This window comes from Chionomys nivalis, chromosome 8 (genome assembly GCF_950005125.1).
Source record: "Chionomys nivalis chromosome 8, mChiNiv1.1, whole genome shotgun sequence".
Classification (NCBI taxonomy): domain Eukaryota; kingdom Metazoa; phylum Chordata; class Mammalia; order Rodentia; family Cricetidae; genus Chionomys; species Chionomys nivalis.
Window position 1 is genome coordinate 75,642,804 of NC_080093.1, and position 17,641 is coordinate 75,660,444.

The following is a 17,641-nucleotide window of genomic DNA, read 5'->3' on the forward strand; positions in this document are numbered from 1 at the left end:
TGCTCTTGCAGACGGTCCACAGGTGGTTTCTTTTGCTGTGAAGGGACACATGACTATGGTAACCCTAAATAAGAAAAACATTTAATTGGGGCTGCCTTACAGTTTCAGAGGTTTAGTCCATTATCATCACCGTGGGAAGCACGGCAGCATGCAGGCAGACACGGTGCTGGAGAAGGAGCTGAGAGTTCCACATCTGGATTGGCAGGCAACAGGAAGAGAGAGTGAGTCACTATGGTGAGCTTCTTCTTCTTTTTTTTTTTTTGGTTTTTCGAGACAGGGTTTCTCTGTAGCTTTGGTGCCTGTCCTGGAACTAGCTCTTGTAGACCAGGCTGGCCTCGAACTCACAGAGATCCGCCTGCCTCTTCCTCCCGAGTGCTGGGATTAAAGGCATGCGCCACCACCGCCCGGCTAGGGTGAGCTTCTGAAACCTCAAAGCCCACTTCCCGTGACACACTTCCTCCAACAAGGCCACACCTCTAATAATGCCAAACCCTATTCATCTACGGGGGCCATTTCCAGTTTTAGGGGAAGCAGTTTCCCCTTTGCCTACCATGGGTACTAGGAACATCCACGAGCACAGACATACAAACAGGCAAAACATTCACACACACAAAATGAAAATAAATAACTTTTGAGAGAGAGAGATTCAGGATGCCCCACACTTACCACATGAGTGTTAGGAATTTTTCCTAACGCGAGCTCTCTGCCGATGCAAATTCCCAATCAAGCCAAATCATAACAAGCCGAATTAAGAAATATTCAGGTTTACTGGGATTCCTGCGCTCTTGGGTGCCCCCCCCAGAAACCCGAAGAGAAACCCAAAGGCCATGAATGTGACCACCAGGAGGAAGGAAAAGAGACCACCTGATCCTCTTTTGGGAGTTCACTTAAATACTCTGTGGGACTGGTCCTGACCCCCCCCCCCACGGAGGGGTCAGGCCCTGGCATGCTGGGATTTGGAGTCCAGACCAATACAACTCTCAGGCCTAGGGGCTGGGATACATGCGAGGGGGCTGGGGTCTGCGCTCCCAACTTAATAATGAGGAATGACAGGTTGTTGTAGAACATTATTTTAACTAGGCAAAGATGTGTTACATTTGTTTTTGCTGTGAAATACTACTTTAACTTTGTAAAGCATTTTACATTTGTTTATGCTGCGTTTGTTTAACGATGTGATGTAATGATCTGTTACACTTGTTTGTGCTGAATTTGTTTAATTCTGGAAGGATGTGTTGCGTTTGTTCCACCTTGCCTGCCTAAGGCACCTGATTGGTCTAACAAAGAGCCGAAGGGTCGATAGCTAGGCGGGAGAAAGGACAGGCAAGGCTGGCAGGGAGAGAGAAACCTAGGCTTGAGAAAAAGCAGAACGAGGGAAGAAGGAGGAGAGAACGAAGGACGTGTCTTGGTCAAAAATCTAGGCAGCTGCTAGCCAGGCAGACATAGAGGCAGCAAGAAAGTATGAAAAGGTAAAAAGCCCCAGCGAAAGGCGGATAAAGAGAAACAACAGGTTAATCTAAGTCGAAAGAGCTAGTAAGAAACATGCCTAAGCTAGGCTGAGCATTCAAAACTACGTCTCTGCGTAATGACTGGGGAGCTGGTTGGTGGCCCAAAAGAAAAAGCCAACACACCAAGTGGCTCAACAGTCACCTTGCAAATGGTGTAGCTTCCAGTAGGTGATAAGGACCAGTGCTGCCCCACCCTTTCCACTGCTCTGACTTCTTGTCCGTAAGACCAAAAGAACCTGGCAATTCTAGAAATAAGTCATCCCAGGAGGATCAAGTGGGGGAGGGGAGGGGCTGAGTTTTCCACACTGATCAGAAATCGCTTCAATGATTGACACATCCAATATATTTTTATTTCTTTTTATTTCAACCCACTTGCCAAAGCCCAGAGCAGCTGAAAACCATGCCCTCTGCCCAAAATAAAAACGTTTAAAAAGGTTCACTTAACTCCGCTGATTCCCAAGGAAATAGGAACATCTGGAAAATGTATTTAGGAATTGATTTAATGTTGAGCCATGTTAAATGTTTTAATTTCCAAGCAATGTGATGCCCACCAAAACATCAATTAGTTGCAGCAATCAGGCAGGAATATTGGTTTCTGTTGAGAGATTCATTTATTTCAGCCCAGCTAAGTGTCAAAGGAGAACTCCAACACACCCTGGTGCTTCGGGGAAGGGAAATCAAGCCAGACCGGAAACCAGATCATACCCTGGCTAAAAGAGCCTCTCTCTCACTCTCCACTAGGGAGACAGGCTGGCTTAAGAATTTGTAAGATGATTTTTAATAATTATTTTTCTAATGCTCTGGAGTCTCCCTGCCCTCTCTGAGGCTCTTTAGGTAAAGGTCTCCCACAGTCTGAAGCAGCTTCCCTCTATATACGTCACCAGCTTCCTGCAGCAACAAACAGGTCACTCAGCATAGGGACTTGGCCATCAGAAGTAGCAGGGGACAGCCAAGCCAAAGACCCTGGGAGGTGGGCTCTCCTGAAAGCAAACACAGGGCAGGAAGGCCTGTGAAGTTGCTGAGGACCATAGAGGATGGATGCATCGTGCCCAGCTCCCTGCATTTCTCTCTCTGCAATGGGACTTGCAAACCTCTTTGCAAAACTCTCGCTGCAAACCTCCATTTCTTCATCCCTTAAATGGGAGCGATAGAGGGACGAGAACAGAATGGGATCATGTGACTGTGACTCTGCATGTGCCAAACCCACCTTAATCAAAGGAATCAGGGAGCTTTTCCAAGTTACAAATGCCTGGATGCATTGCTAGGCATACTGATTCAGGAACTCTTGGGGAGGCCCTGGAATCTACATCTAAACATCACTCCCCCCATCATCTGGTGTTTAAGAAACAAGAGAAGGAGAAAGGATCAGACCCCCCCCAAAAAAAAGCATTCACTGAATGGCTGTGGGGTAAATGGAAGAAGGGTATGTAGGGTCTTGTCCATTTCTGATGTTGTCTCAAGAGAAAACGGGTCCCTTCCACTCTGCAGAGGATTTGACAATGTCTCTTAACTTAGAAGTGTACTTGCCACTGGGACAGATGCAGGCTGCATAGTTGCATTATTAGTAACAGTAAACAAGATAGCCTAATTATACAGAGAATCTCTGCAGGTTTGGTTAGAGACCCAAGACTCAGCCTATAACCAGCCTTTGTCCGGTTCCCACATAGGGTGTGGGATGCCCCTGAGGGGTATCATCAGATCCAAAATGCAGGGTGCAGAACAAGGGTACAGTAAGCCTTTGAAAAAGTGCAAGGCTTGTGTAGGCTTGACTTGTTTGTGTATGAACAGACTATGTAGACAAATACACCAGGCACTGGCAAAGTCGGTTGCCCCTGGAGAGAGGAACTGGGAAACTGGAAGACAGGAGACAAAAGGGAATGGCTCACCACATCACTCTCAGGCCTTATGTGTTTCAAAAGCTACACGCTTTATCCATTTTATGTATCATCATACAAAAGGCCATATGCATTCTATGTTTCAATGAAAAGTTGCAAAATATAATAAGTATATCACGTGTAGCCACAGAAATTGTTAAGTCTCAAATTTGACATCCTCAGTGGAAGGAGAGGAAAAAACATGGGGTTGAAAGAAAGAGAAGGGAGGGAGATGGGGAAAGAAAGAAAGAGAAAGGAGTCCGAGTTAGGCAGCACATTCTCTTTCTAGTCTGGAGTTTCAGGTGCTATTCCCTACTCGGGGTCCAGCCTACCTCCATCACCCTCTCTCTACCACACTGCCTCAGAGGCACACCTGCACTGTCTTCTCTCACCCTTATGTGACTGAATTTGTGAGGGCAAGGATGGTGCGTCTGCCTTGCTCTAAACTGTCTCCCCAGAAGTACAGAGCCACAGCTAGACCAAAGGGGGTACTCACTCGAGACAGGAGTCAGGAAGGTGTGAAAGAGTGAGGGCAGAGGAGAGGAGTTGGCAGGAGTCAGAAGAGAAAGCTGTAGTGTCTGGGGTAACAGCGTCCGCTCTGCGGAACTGTCCCTCCCTCCCTCCCTCCCTCCTTCCCTCCTCCCGATCTTGCTTAGCCCCCAGTCACCATCATTGCCTCCCTACTCTTATGGCTTTGAGCTCTTATTGGCTGAGGCCTTGCCTGTCGTACTTGCATCACATTCTCAGCCCCTACTGCAGACTTAGAACACAGTAGGTACTGGAGAGATATGCAGTGGTGGATTAATACTGGACAACAAGTAGGCGGGTGAAAGGAGCCATTGAAATGAATTTAGTCCTGATAGATTCTGATTCGGTGGATTCTGGGCCACACCCAGGGGATCTGAAGTCTTTTAAAGATCCCCCAGTTAGCTTCAAAGATGGGAGAGCTGACAGTGTTCAAAGAAAACTTGGTGGGAGCTATGGACTGATCTTGGAAAGCAAATGTCTATCAGACCTCCATCCTCAATCATGGAAGCCTCCCCACCTTTCAGGGTAGACCAAAGCTCAGAGAAGGGGACTTGAGGTGTGGCTTAGGCAAGTGCTGCTCACCTGTTGGGGACCCAGTGGAGGTAGGGCCGGCACTCACAAGATCATCCTGCCAGGAGTGAGTCTTGGCGCCATCTAGTGCCCGCTGGAGGCTCTGCAGCTGTGCTGAGCTGAGCTGTAGGCGCTGGGAGTTGGTCACCGAGGCAGCATTCTGAGGACCCAAGGAAGCAATCTGCTCCGTGGACAGCTCCTGCAGGCAGGAAAGTCGGGACAGACCCCTCTGCACACCCTCTCTGGATCTTCCAAACCTCCTTTATCTGCTCAGAGCTTCATGACTTTGTCATACCCTTGTACTGTGACCGTAAGCAAGCATTAAATAGAAGCTGAAAGAAACGATATTGGAACCCCTGTTCGATTTATCCACCAACAGCAGCAGAACGTCTGGCCTCTTGAAAAATATGGGAGATTATTTAAAAGTGTTCAGGGATATTAAGCCATTCTAGCTCCAAACTGAGACTTTTACCTTGAAGTAACTAGAAGTATTAAAGGGGATCTTGGTTTTCCAAGTGCTGTTAATGACCTTTGCACCAGAAAAAATACTGATGAAGCCAGCTCCAGCCTGAATCTGAGCGCATAACAGTGTGTGATCTTCAGCAAGTTTTATTACCTCCCACAGCTTCTGGACTTGCTTTGAAGTGACTCAGAGAACCTACCTCCAAGGCCAATCCCTGTCCCTTTGGCATAACTGTTGGAATAGTCTCGAATGAATCCCGGTAGCTCAGAAGCAGACAAGAGCAGCGATTTTCTGTTAATACTGCCATGGACAACATAAGTGTGCTCTGCTGCGTGCCCTATGACTTCAGGGCTGCGAACAAGATATTTTCTGAAGTCACACATTTTCGAAAGGACTTGGTGGCTCGCTCCAGGGAGACTAGGATCAGATGGCAGGGCGGAAGAGCCTCTGACATCCCCTGACTGTTTTAAATTACTCCAAAAAAGTTAGGGATTCACAAGCTTCTGTTCCTTTGTCCCTTCCTTTCCTAGTGGTCACTTACTTCACTCCTTCCAAGAAGTGGCTTTCTGAAATCAAATCCTTCTGCTTATGGCCCTAGGATGGAGTCCAGTCTTCTGAACACAGCAATAACACCTTCGGGCTGGGCGCTGGCAGTCCTGCTGGTCTCTCCAGCCTCTCTCCTGACCCTCTTCCTTCCCGGCCAAACAAGCATCTGCATGTGCCCTGAAGGAAGCAGCCTTTTGTACCTTCCTTGTGCCCTTCTTCCTGTCTGGGACACCGTCCTTCCCTCTGTCGGTGCGAGGCCACCTCGCTCACACCTGTCGTTAACAGTCTGTATTACAGAAATTGTCTCTTTTTCTACTGCCTTGTGACCCACAGACCAGATTGAATCCCTAGGCCTGTGGTGTTTCCAAAAACAAATTTAAATTGATTACCAACATGTAAAATCGGGAGATTTCACATGAAAATGGAGATTTCTGGCTGTCTCTTGAGAAAGCAAGGAAGATCCAGCAACACTGAGCTTACATGCATTGCTTACATCACACTGCATTGATGTGCCTATGGTGAGAATCCTGTGCACGCATGCACGCATACGTATGTACACACACATACACACACACACACACACACACCTTGTAGCCTTAGTAGCCAGGGTAGCCAGTGCTTTGCAGCTCAACTCAGGCCCCATTCAGCCTGCTGCATCCTCGATGCCACCTTCACATGGCCCCTGTGGGCACTATGCTATAAACTCTTCACCAGAGACTCTATAGACCCAGATGCACCTATCCTGGAGCCTGTCATGATGTAGTTGAAATAGAAATTTCCAGCATAGGCAACTGCCTGAACAAGGAAGCTATCCCAACTATCCTCCAAACATAACCAGAGGGAAGTACTCAGAAAATGCTGTGACTCATGGCCTCCCCAATGCTATCTGCCCAGAGAAGAAGGAATTTCTTCTATAGCTCAGTGGCTAGAATAGTTTGAGTCAGAAATGTCCCTCACCAGTTCCTGTGTTTGAACACACCTTTGAGACTCAGGGCCTATCTTGTACAAGTAGGCCACTGGATATATAGTACTAGAGGGCCTTGAGAATTGTATCCTAGCCTTGCTGCTTCCTGTCTGGCACAGACCTAGTGACTCCAGCTGCCATGCTGGACTGCACCCACTAAGCCCTGAGCTGAGACAAACACCTCCTTCCTTAATTTGCTTCTGCCATTTTTTAAATTTTTTTGGTCACAGCAACAGGACAAGTAACTAGTGCAGTGGCCTTGAGGACAGCTGTTTATTTCCCCATGTCCAGCATCCCAGTGTGGTGGACAGAATGCATCACCAGGTCACCCAAAAAGCAAAAGTGCCAAAGCTGAGTTAAGAGTAGAGGCCCATGCCTGTAATTCTAGCAATCATGAGGTTTAGACAGGGGATGATGTTTGAGGCTAGCCTGGGCTACATACTAAACTTAAACAAATTGAACGCTAGACCAGCGTCTTAGAATTTCTCTTGCTGTAACAAAACACCATGACCAAAAGAACAAGTTGGGAAGGGGGGGGTCCATTAGGCCCACACTTCTGCCCTGCTGTTCATCACAGAAGGAAGTCGGGGCAGGAACAAAAAACAGGGCAGGATCCTGGAGGCGGGAGCTGATGCAGAGGCCATGGGGAGGTGCTGCTTAGCCACTTGCTTCCTATGGCTTGTCAGCCCACCTCCTCAGAGAACCCAGGACCAGTATCACAGGGATAGCACCACCCACCATGCCCTGGTTCCTCCCCCATTTGATCACTAATTGAGAAAACGCCTTAAACTGAATCTCATCGAGGCATTTCCTCAACTGAGGCTCCTTCCTCTGATGGCTCTAACGAGTGTCAAGTTGACACACAAAATCAGTCAGTACAACTCAAGATCCAGATCACAAGTGTGCCCTTCATATCTGGATTAACCAGTGAAGGATGCTGATGCTATCTCAAGGCGTGGAGCCTGGCAGCTAAGAGCATTTACTGCTCTTCCGAAGGACACAGATTCCATGCGCAGCACCCACATGGTGGTTCACAGCTGTCTGTAACTCCAGTCTCAGGGGATATAACACCCTCTTCTGACCTCCTCAGGCACTGTACATACGTGGTGCACAGATATACATGCAGGCAAAACATCCACACACACAAGATGAAAAGTTTTAAAAGGGAAAAGGGGAGGCCAATAAGATAGTTCAGCAAGGTAAAGGCACCTGCTGCCAAGCTTGAATACTGGAGTTGGATCCCAGGACAACATGGTAGAAGGAGAGACCAATAGTTTCAAGTTGTCCTCTGCCTTCACATATACACCATGGTGCTCATGCATCCGCACGTGCACGCGCGCGCACACATACACACACACTTAAATGATTAATTTTAATTTTTAAATAAAAAGGTGGACAGCAACAAAGGAACAACACCCAATGTTGTCCTCTGGTCTTTATATGCATGCACACACAAACGCACACAGAAAAACACCAAGGCCGCCATCTCATGAGAGCAGACTGTCCCCACAAACCTCTCCTCATCTTGCTCATGGGAAGGAAGAATGCTTACTGGCACTCCGCCTCCCTTCTTTCTACTGAGTCAGGCACCTCTGGCATGTTCCATAATAGCGCATGTGTGCCAGCAAGGGCCTCCTCACACTCTTCCTCCCGTCAATAGAAACCTATCGCTATCAGCTCACTGCAAAAGAAGTGTTCCCAGAACTGTGATCCCTGTCTGCAAATCCAAAGTCCATGAGCTCAAAAAACTGAAAAGCCAGCAGAGGTTGACCTACACTGACAGGAGGCTATTTATAGTGTATTTAGTGAGACTTGGCACAGGTGTCTTCCCAGAAAATGTGTTCGCTTGTGAATGCTCCCTCAGACACCGCTAGAGGTGTTGGGACACTGGGGTGACCTTTACAAAACCTGGAACCTTCTGAGTTCTGAAATGTACCTGGGGGCTTTGCACAAGGATTTATGAACTAATCACAACAGCAGAAATAGAAACTCCGTATCAGGGACTATGAAAGGAAGGAGGCTAAAAAGAATAATAAGATAAAATGGAAATTTAAGGGGAAAAAAAGAACATCTTAAAAAAACACCTCAAGGTATCGTGTGAGAATCCACAGTGGACAGGCTGATCTCCTATGACCCTAAAAAGAAAGAGCTGGCTGAAAGTCCCAAGAAGCCAGGTCTGGCACTGGTTTCCCCATAGGATCCGAAGTCAGGTTAAGCTCCCATCTATTGGGTTCTTACCCCCCAGCTTATCAGTCCTCAGGTAGCACACAAGGCCACACCCTAAAGCCGGTACCCAAAGCTATGGGCAGAATGAGTTTCCACAACACCCATCTCTCCCTGGAGAAATGAGCACCTACTTTGAACATCTCACCAGGCAGGCATCTTATGGCTGAGGGCTTGAAGTGAGGCATCAGATCCTTGTCGAGCACTCGGAGCTCTGCCTTAGTTAACCCGGCTAGGGAGAAAAGAAATCGCGAGTGTTGGGCTCAAGCTGCCAAAACTCCACAGTGCTGTTGAGGGTTCAGCATAGCATACAGGTCAGTGATTCCCAGGAAAGCACCTTCCTTAGGTTGTCAGGAAGGCAACTAGGGAATCTAATTCCTTAATCAACTCAGGGAAATATGTGGATCGCATTAGCCCTGATTGGCCTCCTATAGTGGGGCATATACCAAGAAGGAGGTTCATTTACACACTTTGGGGGCCAGTCAAATCACATTCTAGACCAGTATTTTTGGAACTATGGCATACACAAGAATCCCCAAGAGGGCTCATTTAAAATGTAGACTTGTGGGCACTGTCCCTGCAACTTAAGTCTTGACATTCAGATTCTACTGGAACTCCTTCTTGTTTACTTCAACGAGACTAAGAATTGTTATTTTGTTCCATTATATTTTATTTTAGTCCCAGTTTTCAAACTTAAAGAGAGGGAATGTGCTCAGGGACCTCTTACCTGCGATGGTCCCTAGTTCCTGCAAGATGGAGCTGGTCCACTCGGTGGGTCTCCCAAATACAATTTCTGCTTTCTTCTTAAACTCAGCCAAGATGGGGGTGCTGCAGAGCAGTGTCCCAATCCTAGCTACCACTGTCCTGGGTAGAGAGGAGGGATCTGGTGAGTTTGGGGGATTCCCCAGTCGTCAAGCAGAACACAGAGGATAAATAATCTCAGCACCTAGACAGGATCCAGTGAGTCCCACTGCCAACTTTAGCCCAGAAAGGGGGTAAAAATAAGAAAGTGGAGATCATCTGGGTGGATGGATGAATGGATGGATGGATGGATGGATGGATGGATGGATGGATGGATGTGAATGGCTATATGGACGGATGATGGATGATGGATGGATGGATGGGTGGATGGATGTGGATGGATGTGGATATATGGATGGATGATGGATGGATGTGAATGGCTATGTGGATGGATGATGGATGGATGGGTGGATGGATGTGGATGGATATATGGATGGATGGATGGATGGATGGATGGATGGATGGATGGATGGATGGAATAGTGAATGTGTAGCTAAATGGAACATTTGCTGTTTTTTACACTTGCATTTTGTTTACCTGAATTCTGAGGTCTTTATAAGTGGAATTTCAGTGGTGTCCATAGCACAAAGAATGGAACCAAGACCAACCAGATGGAAACTCTTCAGATCCTGGATACCATAGCCTGAATCTTCAAGAAATGCCTTCAGAATGGTTTTAGCCTATAGATAGATAGATGGAAGGAAAGAAAGAAAGAAAGAAAGAAAGAAAGAAAGAAAGAAAGAAAGAAAGAAAGAGGGAGGGAGGGAGGGAGGGAGGGAGGGAGGGAGGGAGGGAGGGAGGGAGGGAGGAAGGAAAATGAAATATATATGCCAGTTTCTTTATTTGGATACCATATGGCTTCCAGGTGGCTTGGCTGTCCAAGTTCTTGGGCATCCAGATCTCGATATTTCCAGTATCCAACTCCTCAACTCTCCAGCAAAACCTTCTATGTCCTGCCCCTCCCTGCCTCTGCTCAAACCATCTCCTCCATAGGAAATGTACTCCTGTATTTCCAACTATTAAAACCCAGATAGTCCCTGTGTTTTAGGTCAATTCAAATGTCATCTCATCATGGAAAGCTCAAGCTAGAATGATTTTTCCCTTCTCTCTTTTCTACAGAACTGTATTATTTCTCAGTCTTTAGTTTCAGACACTAGAAATGATTTTTGCACTTAAAAATAAAATTACACAGGGTATCTCCAATGAAGTTTAAGGGTCTGATTACAGGGTCATGCATAATTCCATCAGAGAAGCTATTCAAACCTCATGGAAAACCACTCTCTCCTGCTCTCCCCTCACCCCACATAGTTCAGCTGGAGCCAGCTGCATCATGGCCTATCCTTGTCATTTCCCTGCCTGGCCACAGCAACTGGTTCTAGATTAGTCGTGTAATTTAGCCAGAACTAACCAAATTTTTGGATAGATTAATTCAAAAAACTTTTTGTTTTTCTTCTTGAACTTAGAAAAAATCACACAGGCGTCCTTGAAATGATATACATATGTATCTTCTAGAACCCAATATGCTGAGAAAGCCTACTTATGACAGAATGAACCAAATACAAAAGAAAGCAGAGTCCCTTGATATTGGGAGAGCTAGATTCCCAGCAATAGTCTTGAAGCTCCTAATGAAGATGCCCCTGAACTCTGAATTTGAACTTTTCTGTTATGAACAATGTGGTGGTTCGAATGAGAATGGGCCCCAGAGAGTCATATATTTGAATACTTGGTCCCCAGTTGGTGGAACAAGTTGGGAAGGATTAGGAGGAGTGGCCTTTTGAAGTATATCACTGGGGGTGGGCCTTGAGGTTTCAAAAGCCATACCATTTTCAGTTTTCAGCACCCTGCCCCTGCCTTGTGACTGTGGGTTAGATGTAAGTTCTCAGCTACTATTCCAGTGTCGTGCCTGCCTGGTACCATGTTCACCACCATGATAGTCATGCCCCCTCTAGAACTGTGAGTCCCCAAATTAAACATGTTCTTTTATAAGCTGCCTGAGTCATGGGTGTTTTGTCACAGCAGTAGAACAGTAGCTAGGACAAACATCAATCAATTCCTGCCCTCACTTAGGTGAGTTTACATTGAGTTTGTGGCTGCTTATGAATAAATGGACCCTGATTCACTTGATTTGCCTAGACTTGACCTGAAAAGGATCCAAACCAACTCCTTGGGGCTGAGCTACAAATTGAAGTGTGGGTACTTCAAGGCTGATGAGAGCAGATAGGAAGAGATCAGAAGATGAAGATGAGGGGAGAGCATTCAAGCATGAACATCCAGCATTTCCCAGTGGGAGCAAAGGTGATGGGACATAGCCACCTTCCCTCCTTCCTCGGGGTCAGCCATATGCATCATACAATACAAAGGTGATGCTGAGAGGAAAGGCTGAGAAACACCGCAACGCTGAAGTGGGGTCCCACTTTCCATGTGGCTGCCGCTGTCCCATCCCTCAAGTCTATTTAATGTCTCTATTCTCAGAGACAGCTATCCCCCTGGACTCCCCCACCTCAAACAGCATCCCCTTTCACTATTCTTATGAATATCCCCTCTATCTCTGTTCCCCCTCAATCACTTACTTTTTGTCTATCTCATTAGTAGATCCCCAAAGGATCGTGCCTAGCTTGTCACTGTGTTCCAAGTAGCTACCATAAAGCCTGCTATATACTTTATGAGTGATTGAGTGAAGAAATGACCATCTAGGTGAGTGACCCATATACATCATAGAAAAATATATGCCTCTCTGAGAAGATATCATTTCCCAAGATGATGATGGAAGTTACAAAATAATCCCACACTAAGGGACTTGAGAGATGGCTCATTGCCTGCTCTTCCAAAGGTCCTGAGTTCAATTCCCAGCAATCACATGGTGACTCACAACCATCTGTAATGGCATCTGGTGCCTTCTTCTGGCCTTAAGGCATACACACAGACAGAATATTGTATACATAACAAATAAATAAATATTTAAAAAAAATAATCCCACCCTAGTTCAGATTTATGTATAATAAAGGGTTATTTATTTAGGGGAGACTCACAGATCACTGTCCTAGATCACAGTCCTCTGCACGAATGAGAAACAGGAACAGAGTCTAGCAGTGGGAAGCGAAAACTGGAAGCAAGAGAGTGAGTGCACACTTTACAGCTGCATTTATAGTATAAGAAACCAAGCTCAAGTGGGCTGGTATCTTAAAGGCTGTTGGCTGAAGGAGCTGAAGGAGCTCCCACAGCCCCAAGACAGACTCCATTATGGTTTGAATATGAAATGTCCATATGTCAAACACTAGATCCCCAGTTGGGGCAGTAGTTTTGAAGATTGTGGAAACTTTAGAAGGTAGAAAGTAGACTACTGGGGCATGCCTTTAAAGGCTCTACCTGCTCCCCAGTGCCTTTCTCACTCTGTGCCACCAGTTCACCATGTGGTGAAGCACCTCCTTCACCACACACTACAGCCACCATGATGTTCTGCCCAAGGACATGAAGTCACATGACCATGGCCCAAACCCTCTGAAACCATGAATGAAATAAGTCTTTCCTCTTTTAAGTATTCATGTTAGATATTTTGTTACAACAAAAAGAAACAGACTAGTCGCTGATGAGTTGCCTTCAATGGTTACATAGCTTTTAGCAGCTATAGACGAGGTCGGAACACTGAATGCCAATAGCTTCAGCTGCAGCTTCAGTCTGCATGGCCCTGACTGGATGGTGATATGGGCCCAGAGTAATAGAAGCTAGTACATTGGAGACGCAGTGTTTGCTGCACCACTCAGACAGCTTTACTGTACTGCCTCGTCTACTCCCCACCACAGCCTGGTTAATCAAATATTAACAGCCCCTTTCACAAATAACCCACTGAGGTAGGAAGAGGCTAAAACGATATTCGTCTGCTAGGAACTAATAATTCTATACCAACCAATCAGATGGAGGCTGGGGACATAGGTCAGTGGTTAAAGGCCTGCTGTGCAAGCGTGAAGATGGGAATTTGAATCTCTAGAACCCACATTAATGTCAGGTCACATAAATACAGGTGGAAGCCCACCTGTAATCCCACTCCAGCGCCATGGATGGGGATCCCCAGAGAAAGCTTGCTAGCTAGACTAGCCAAATCAATGAGATTTGAGTTCAATTAAGAGACCTTGAATAAAATGGAGAGAGAGGGAGAAAGTCTCCCAATGTCAATCTACGGCGCACACACACACACACACCCCACAAGAAATTTTAAAGCCCAGGCAGTGGGACACACAGTTGTCTTAGCCAATACAGATGTTTGCCTCTGGAAGGAAAGCACGGAAATTCAACAGCACCCAGTATCCCCAGACAGTCAAGTACTAGCTAGGCAGGCCCCACCCTGCCTGGCTCCCGAGATTAGGCAAGACCAGATCATTCGGAGTGGTGTGACCATAGACTGGATTTTTCTTATTCACAATCAGATTTTACTAGTTGGCTCATGGCAATTTGTGCTCCTCAAATATCATGGATGCCCATTTTCAGATGAAAGTGCAAAATTACAATTCAAATAAAATTGCCTTGAAAATGTGATATTAAATTGTCCTTGCACCTGGAACCCAGAAAATGCAAGCTCAGCCCGCAAGGTGATAAGTCAAAATATATTTTCTTGAATGACTGGACCAGTGTATGTGTAATGATTCTGGGACAATTAATACCAATACTTGTAGGCAATATAAACCACTGAAAAATGAGAAGCTGTAAGATTTCAATCTCTCTGTTCATCCCTCTGGCTTCGATAATAGTTTTTCCCCTTATATTAGGTTTTAAGCTGAACTATCTGATAATGTAGTTCCTCCAGGTCTGACTATTAATCTAGAAACATGCATTTAAAGGTTTGATTGGAGGCTGAAGTTGAAGAACTGACTGCAAATGATATATGCAAATGTTACGTTTTCATATCCTTTTCAAACATATTGATATATCTCGCTGCCATCCACGGGAATTAAAACTGGCGCACGGGGAGAGGGATGCTCTCACTTTTAAGTTAGATCTATTTTTTGGTTTCTTCCAGGCTGCAAATAAATTCATTTTAATATCAGGAATGGAATGTGGCATTTCCTAAACTAGCTAAAACCAGTTTTGGAGTCAGAGAGCCATGGGACTGCAGAATGTTAGTGGAAAGAGCTTCGGATCATTGGGTGTCATTCTTTTCATTCTGCAAACAATAAAACCAACTCAGAGAAAGGGAAGTGAGCGTGGTACTGGTGACCCAGGATGCTGAGGACAATGATAAAAAGACTAGGGACAGCAACTGCTGTTTGAATGTGGAATGTCCCTTATAGGTTCACCAGTTGGAACACTTGGTCCCCAGCTGTAGCACTGTTTGGGAAGGATGTGGAACCCACAGGAAGTGGAGCCTTGCTGGAGGAAGTAGGTCACCAGGAAGTGAGACTTGAAGCTTATAGGCTGGCCTGACTTCCTGTTCTCTTTCTGCTTCCTAACCACCCATTCAGTGGGACCAGCTGGCCTCCCTCTATTGCAGACATGCTCTCCTTGCCCGAAGTCACACCTTCCCCACCAGAATGGACTATGTCCCCTAACACTGTGAGCAGGAATAAACACATCCTTCCATAAGTAGCCCCTGGCCAGGTGCTTTGTCATAACAGTGAGAAAGGGAACTAATACAATTGTTTTCCTGACCTTTAAATATTATTGCTCAACATGTTTTATTTTTTTTTTAACTCATTTAATCCTCATGACCAGAATCTCCATATTAGTCATCCTCCGGGCAAGGCATGATTTACACCATGCTGTATTTGAAAACTGCCACTCAGAATTGTGGGGTATCACACACACCTAGTGAGAGAAGAGCCCACGCATTGATTTTGTCTGCCCAACAACTATCCCCCTTGGTTTAATAATACCACCACTTTCCCTTCCTTCAGCTACTGCATTAGTCTTATCTTTCTGCTGTTACAAATTACTACCAACCTGGTGGTAAAAACAGATGTATTCACTTACAGTTCTGGAGGTTTTGAGTCCTAAAAGGAATCAGTAGGCTGCGTTTCATGTGAGGGCTTTGGAGAGAATGTGTTTCCTTGCTTTTTCTAGCTACTGGTTAGTTCATTCCTTAGTTCATGACCACATAGTCCGTCTTCAAAACCATCAGCCTAGCACCTCAAAACCTGTTTCCCTCTGCTTTCATTGTTGAATCATCTTCTGTGGCTGTGGCATCCTGACGCCCTCTTACAAGACTCCTTATGAACACATTGCGCCCACCCAGGATAATTTTACATCTCACTGTCTTTTTAAAAAATCTTCCTTGCATGTATGGGTGTGTGCTGGAGTATGTGTACATGCACCATATGTGTGCAAGTGCCCGTGGATGCCAGAAGAAGACATCAGATCCCCTGGAACTGGAGTAAGGGGCAGTTGTGAGCCACACATTGTGAAAGCTGGGAATTGAACCCAGGTCCTCTGCAAGAGCAGTAAGTGTCCAGCCCCCATCAAGATCTTTAAATGACTTCCATCTGTAAAGTCGCTTCCTGCGATGGAATGTATTTACAGGTTCTAGGCACTTCGGTTGGAGATCTTTGTGGAAGGAGTCTGATCTGTCTCCATACACCGTCCCCAGTTTCGGGTGACCATGGAGTCACAGAGACAGGACTCTGCTCACTATAGCAGGCATAACCAACTAGCATAGTCTGGCCCAGACAGGAATGACTGCTCAAAGCAGAGCAACTATAGGAGTGGAGTTAACAGTAGGATTTCCTAATATAATAAGCGAAGCAGAGACACATTTTGATGGGGCTGCTAGTTAGGTAGTATGTAAGCCTAATGCTGAAGACACCCCTGAGGGATAGCTGGCCAAGAACGAAGCTAACAGAAAGGCACTTATGGCTAGATACCCCAAATGCCTCACCCAATCAAAACTAAAATTCTGAGAGAACTTATTTAGTTCACAGGAGATTAACAACCAAACAGACTTTCAACTTATCATAAACAACTAGAAAACTGAACGAAATTTAGGAAGTAATGACATTGAAATACTGAACAACCAGGGAGCATGTAAGAGTGATCATAAAACAGGATAAATAAATAAATAAATAAATAAATAAATAAATAAATAAGCCCTAAAATTGCCCCCCAGAGGCGTTTTCCACATCATAAGGCAGGAAAAACCAATGGATCCCAGTGATCTAGTGCGTTATAGACATAGATCCAAGGTCAAAAAGCCAACCCAGCAAGCTACTATTCCCACTAGTTCAAATCTCAGCACTTACCAAATAGCAATCCACATCTGCTGACCTCTAGAAGACGAGGGTATCTTAGCATTCATTTACTCAATACATATCTATTATGCAATGAAACATGCATGTGTAACCATATATTTTTAAAGAAAAGAAATATGTGCTAGTCATCTTTTATGGATACAATTTCTGTACCCAGCATCAAGCCTAAGCCAGTATAAATATCACAGATATTCCCCAGAGAAATGAAATCAAACTCTTAGAATGTTTTCTTCCCATAAGAGCAACCTCAAAGAACTGACAATCTGGGCTTTTCTATAAATAATTATACAAAAAGATGAGAGAGAAGCCCAAGTTCAGGAAGGCCAAAACAGCTCTCATTTCAGGGGCAGAGAAAGAGGAGGAAATTGTAGAGAGAGTTCTAGAAATCAGCAATTATGTCTTCTTGAGTACTGAGCCCTGATTTCTATATATCAGGATGTCGGGACTGAAACCACACAGCAGGCAAGAGGCAGCAGAAGTGGTAGGCTAAGCAGTTCTCACAGTTCATGTGGAGTTAGAAAGAATGTTCTCTCCCAACAGCCAGAGTGGAGAGACCTTGATATTCATGGAGAATAGGCAGGTTTCTTAGGAGAATCGTGTCTCAATGGAGGAAGGACAGAAGGAACCATAGAATAAAGATCACTTTGTCCCCAATAAAGTTCAAAAGAATGCAATAAAAAGATAAAAATTACTTGCAAATACTTATATAGATTGGAGCAAAGACTGTTTTTTTTTCTCTTTTTTTTAATTGATTTTTCTTGTGCTCTACATTTTTCTCTGCTCCCCTCCCTGCCTCACCCCTCCCCTTCAACCCTCCAAGGTCCCCATGCTCCCAATTTACTCAGGAGATCTTAAGACTGATATTTTTTAGGAACTACAACTAAGTCAAACTCTTAACAATGAGAAGTTCATAATGCCCACCAGTCAGTCAAAAT

The 17,641-nt window shown here is 45.3% G+C and overlaps 1 protein-coding gene across 1 annotated transcript in view; it reads right to left on the minus strand.

Annotated features, from left to right (window-relative positions):
• Positions 1-2,414: 2,414 nt before the first annotated feature.
• The window catches only part of Otoa (otoancorin), an 84,223-nt gene continuing 68,996 nt past the window's right edge, over positions 2,415-17,641 (minus strand). Inside the window, exons 26-30 of the mRNA XM_057778734.1 lie at positions 10,012-10,154; positions 9,401-9,537; positions 8,808-8,905; positions 4,490-4,676; positions 2,415-2,485 (exon numbers count right to left, since the gene is read on the minus strand). Of these exons, the coding sequence (XP_057634717.1) occupies positions 2,415-2,485; positions 4,490-4,676; positions 8,808-8,905; positions 9,401-9,537; positions 10,012-10,154 (636 nt within the window). The remainder of the gene's footprint in view (positions 2,486-4,489; positions 4,677-8,807; positions 8,906-9,400; positions 9,538-10,011; positions 10,155-17,641) is intronic.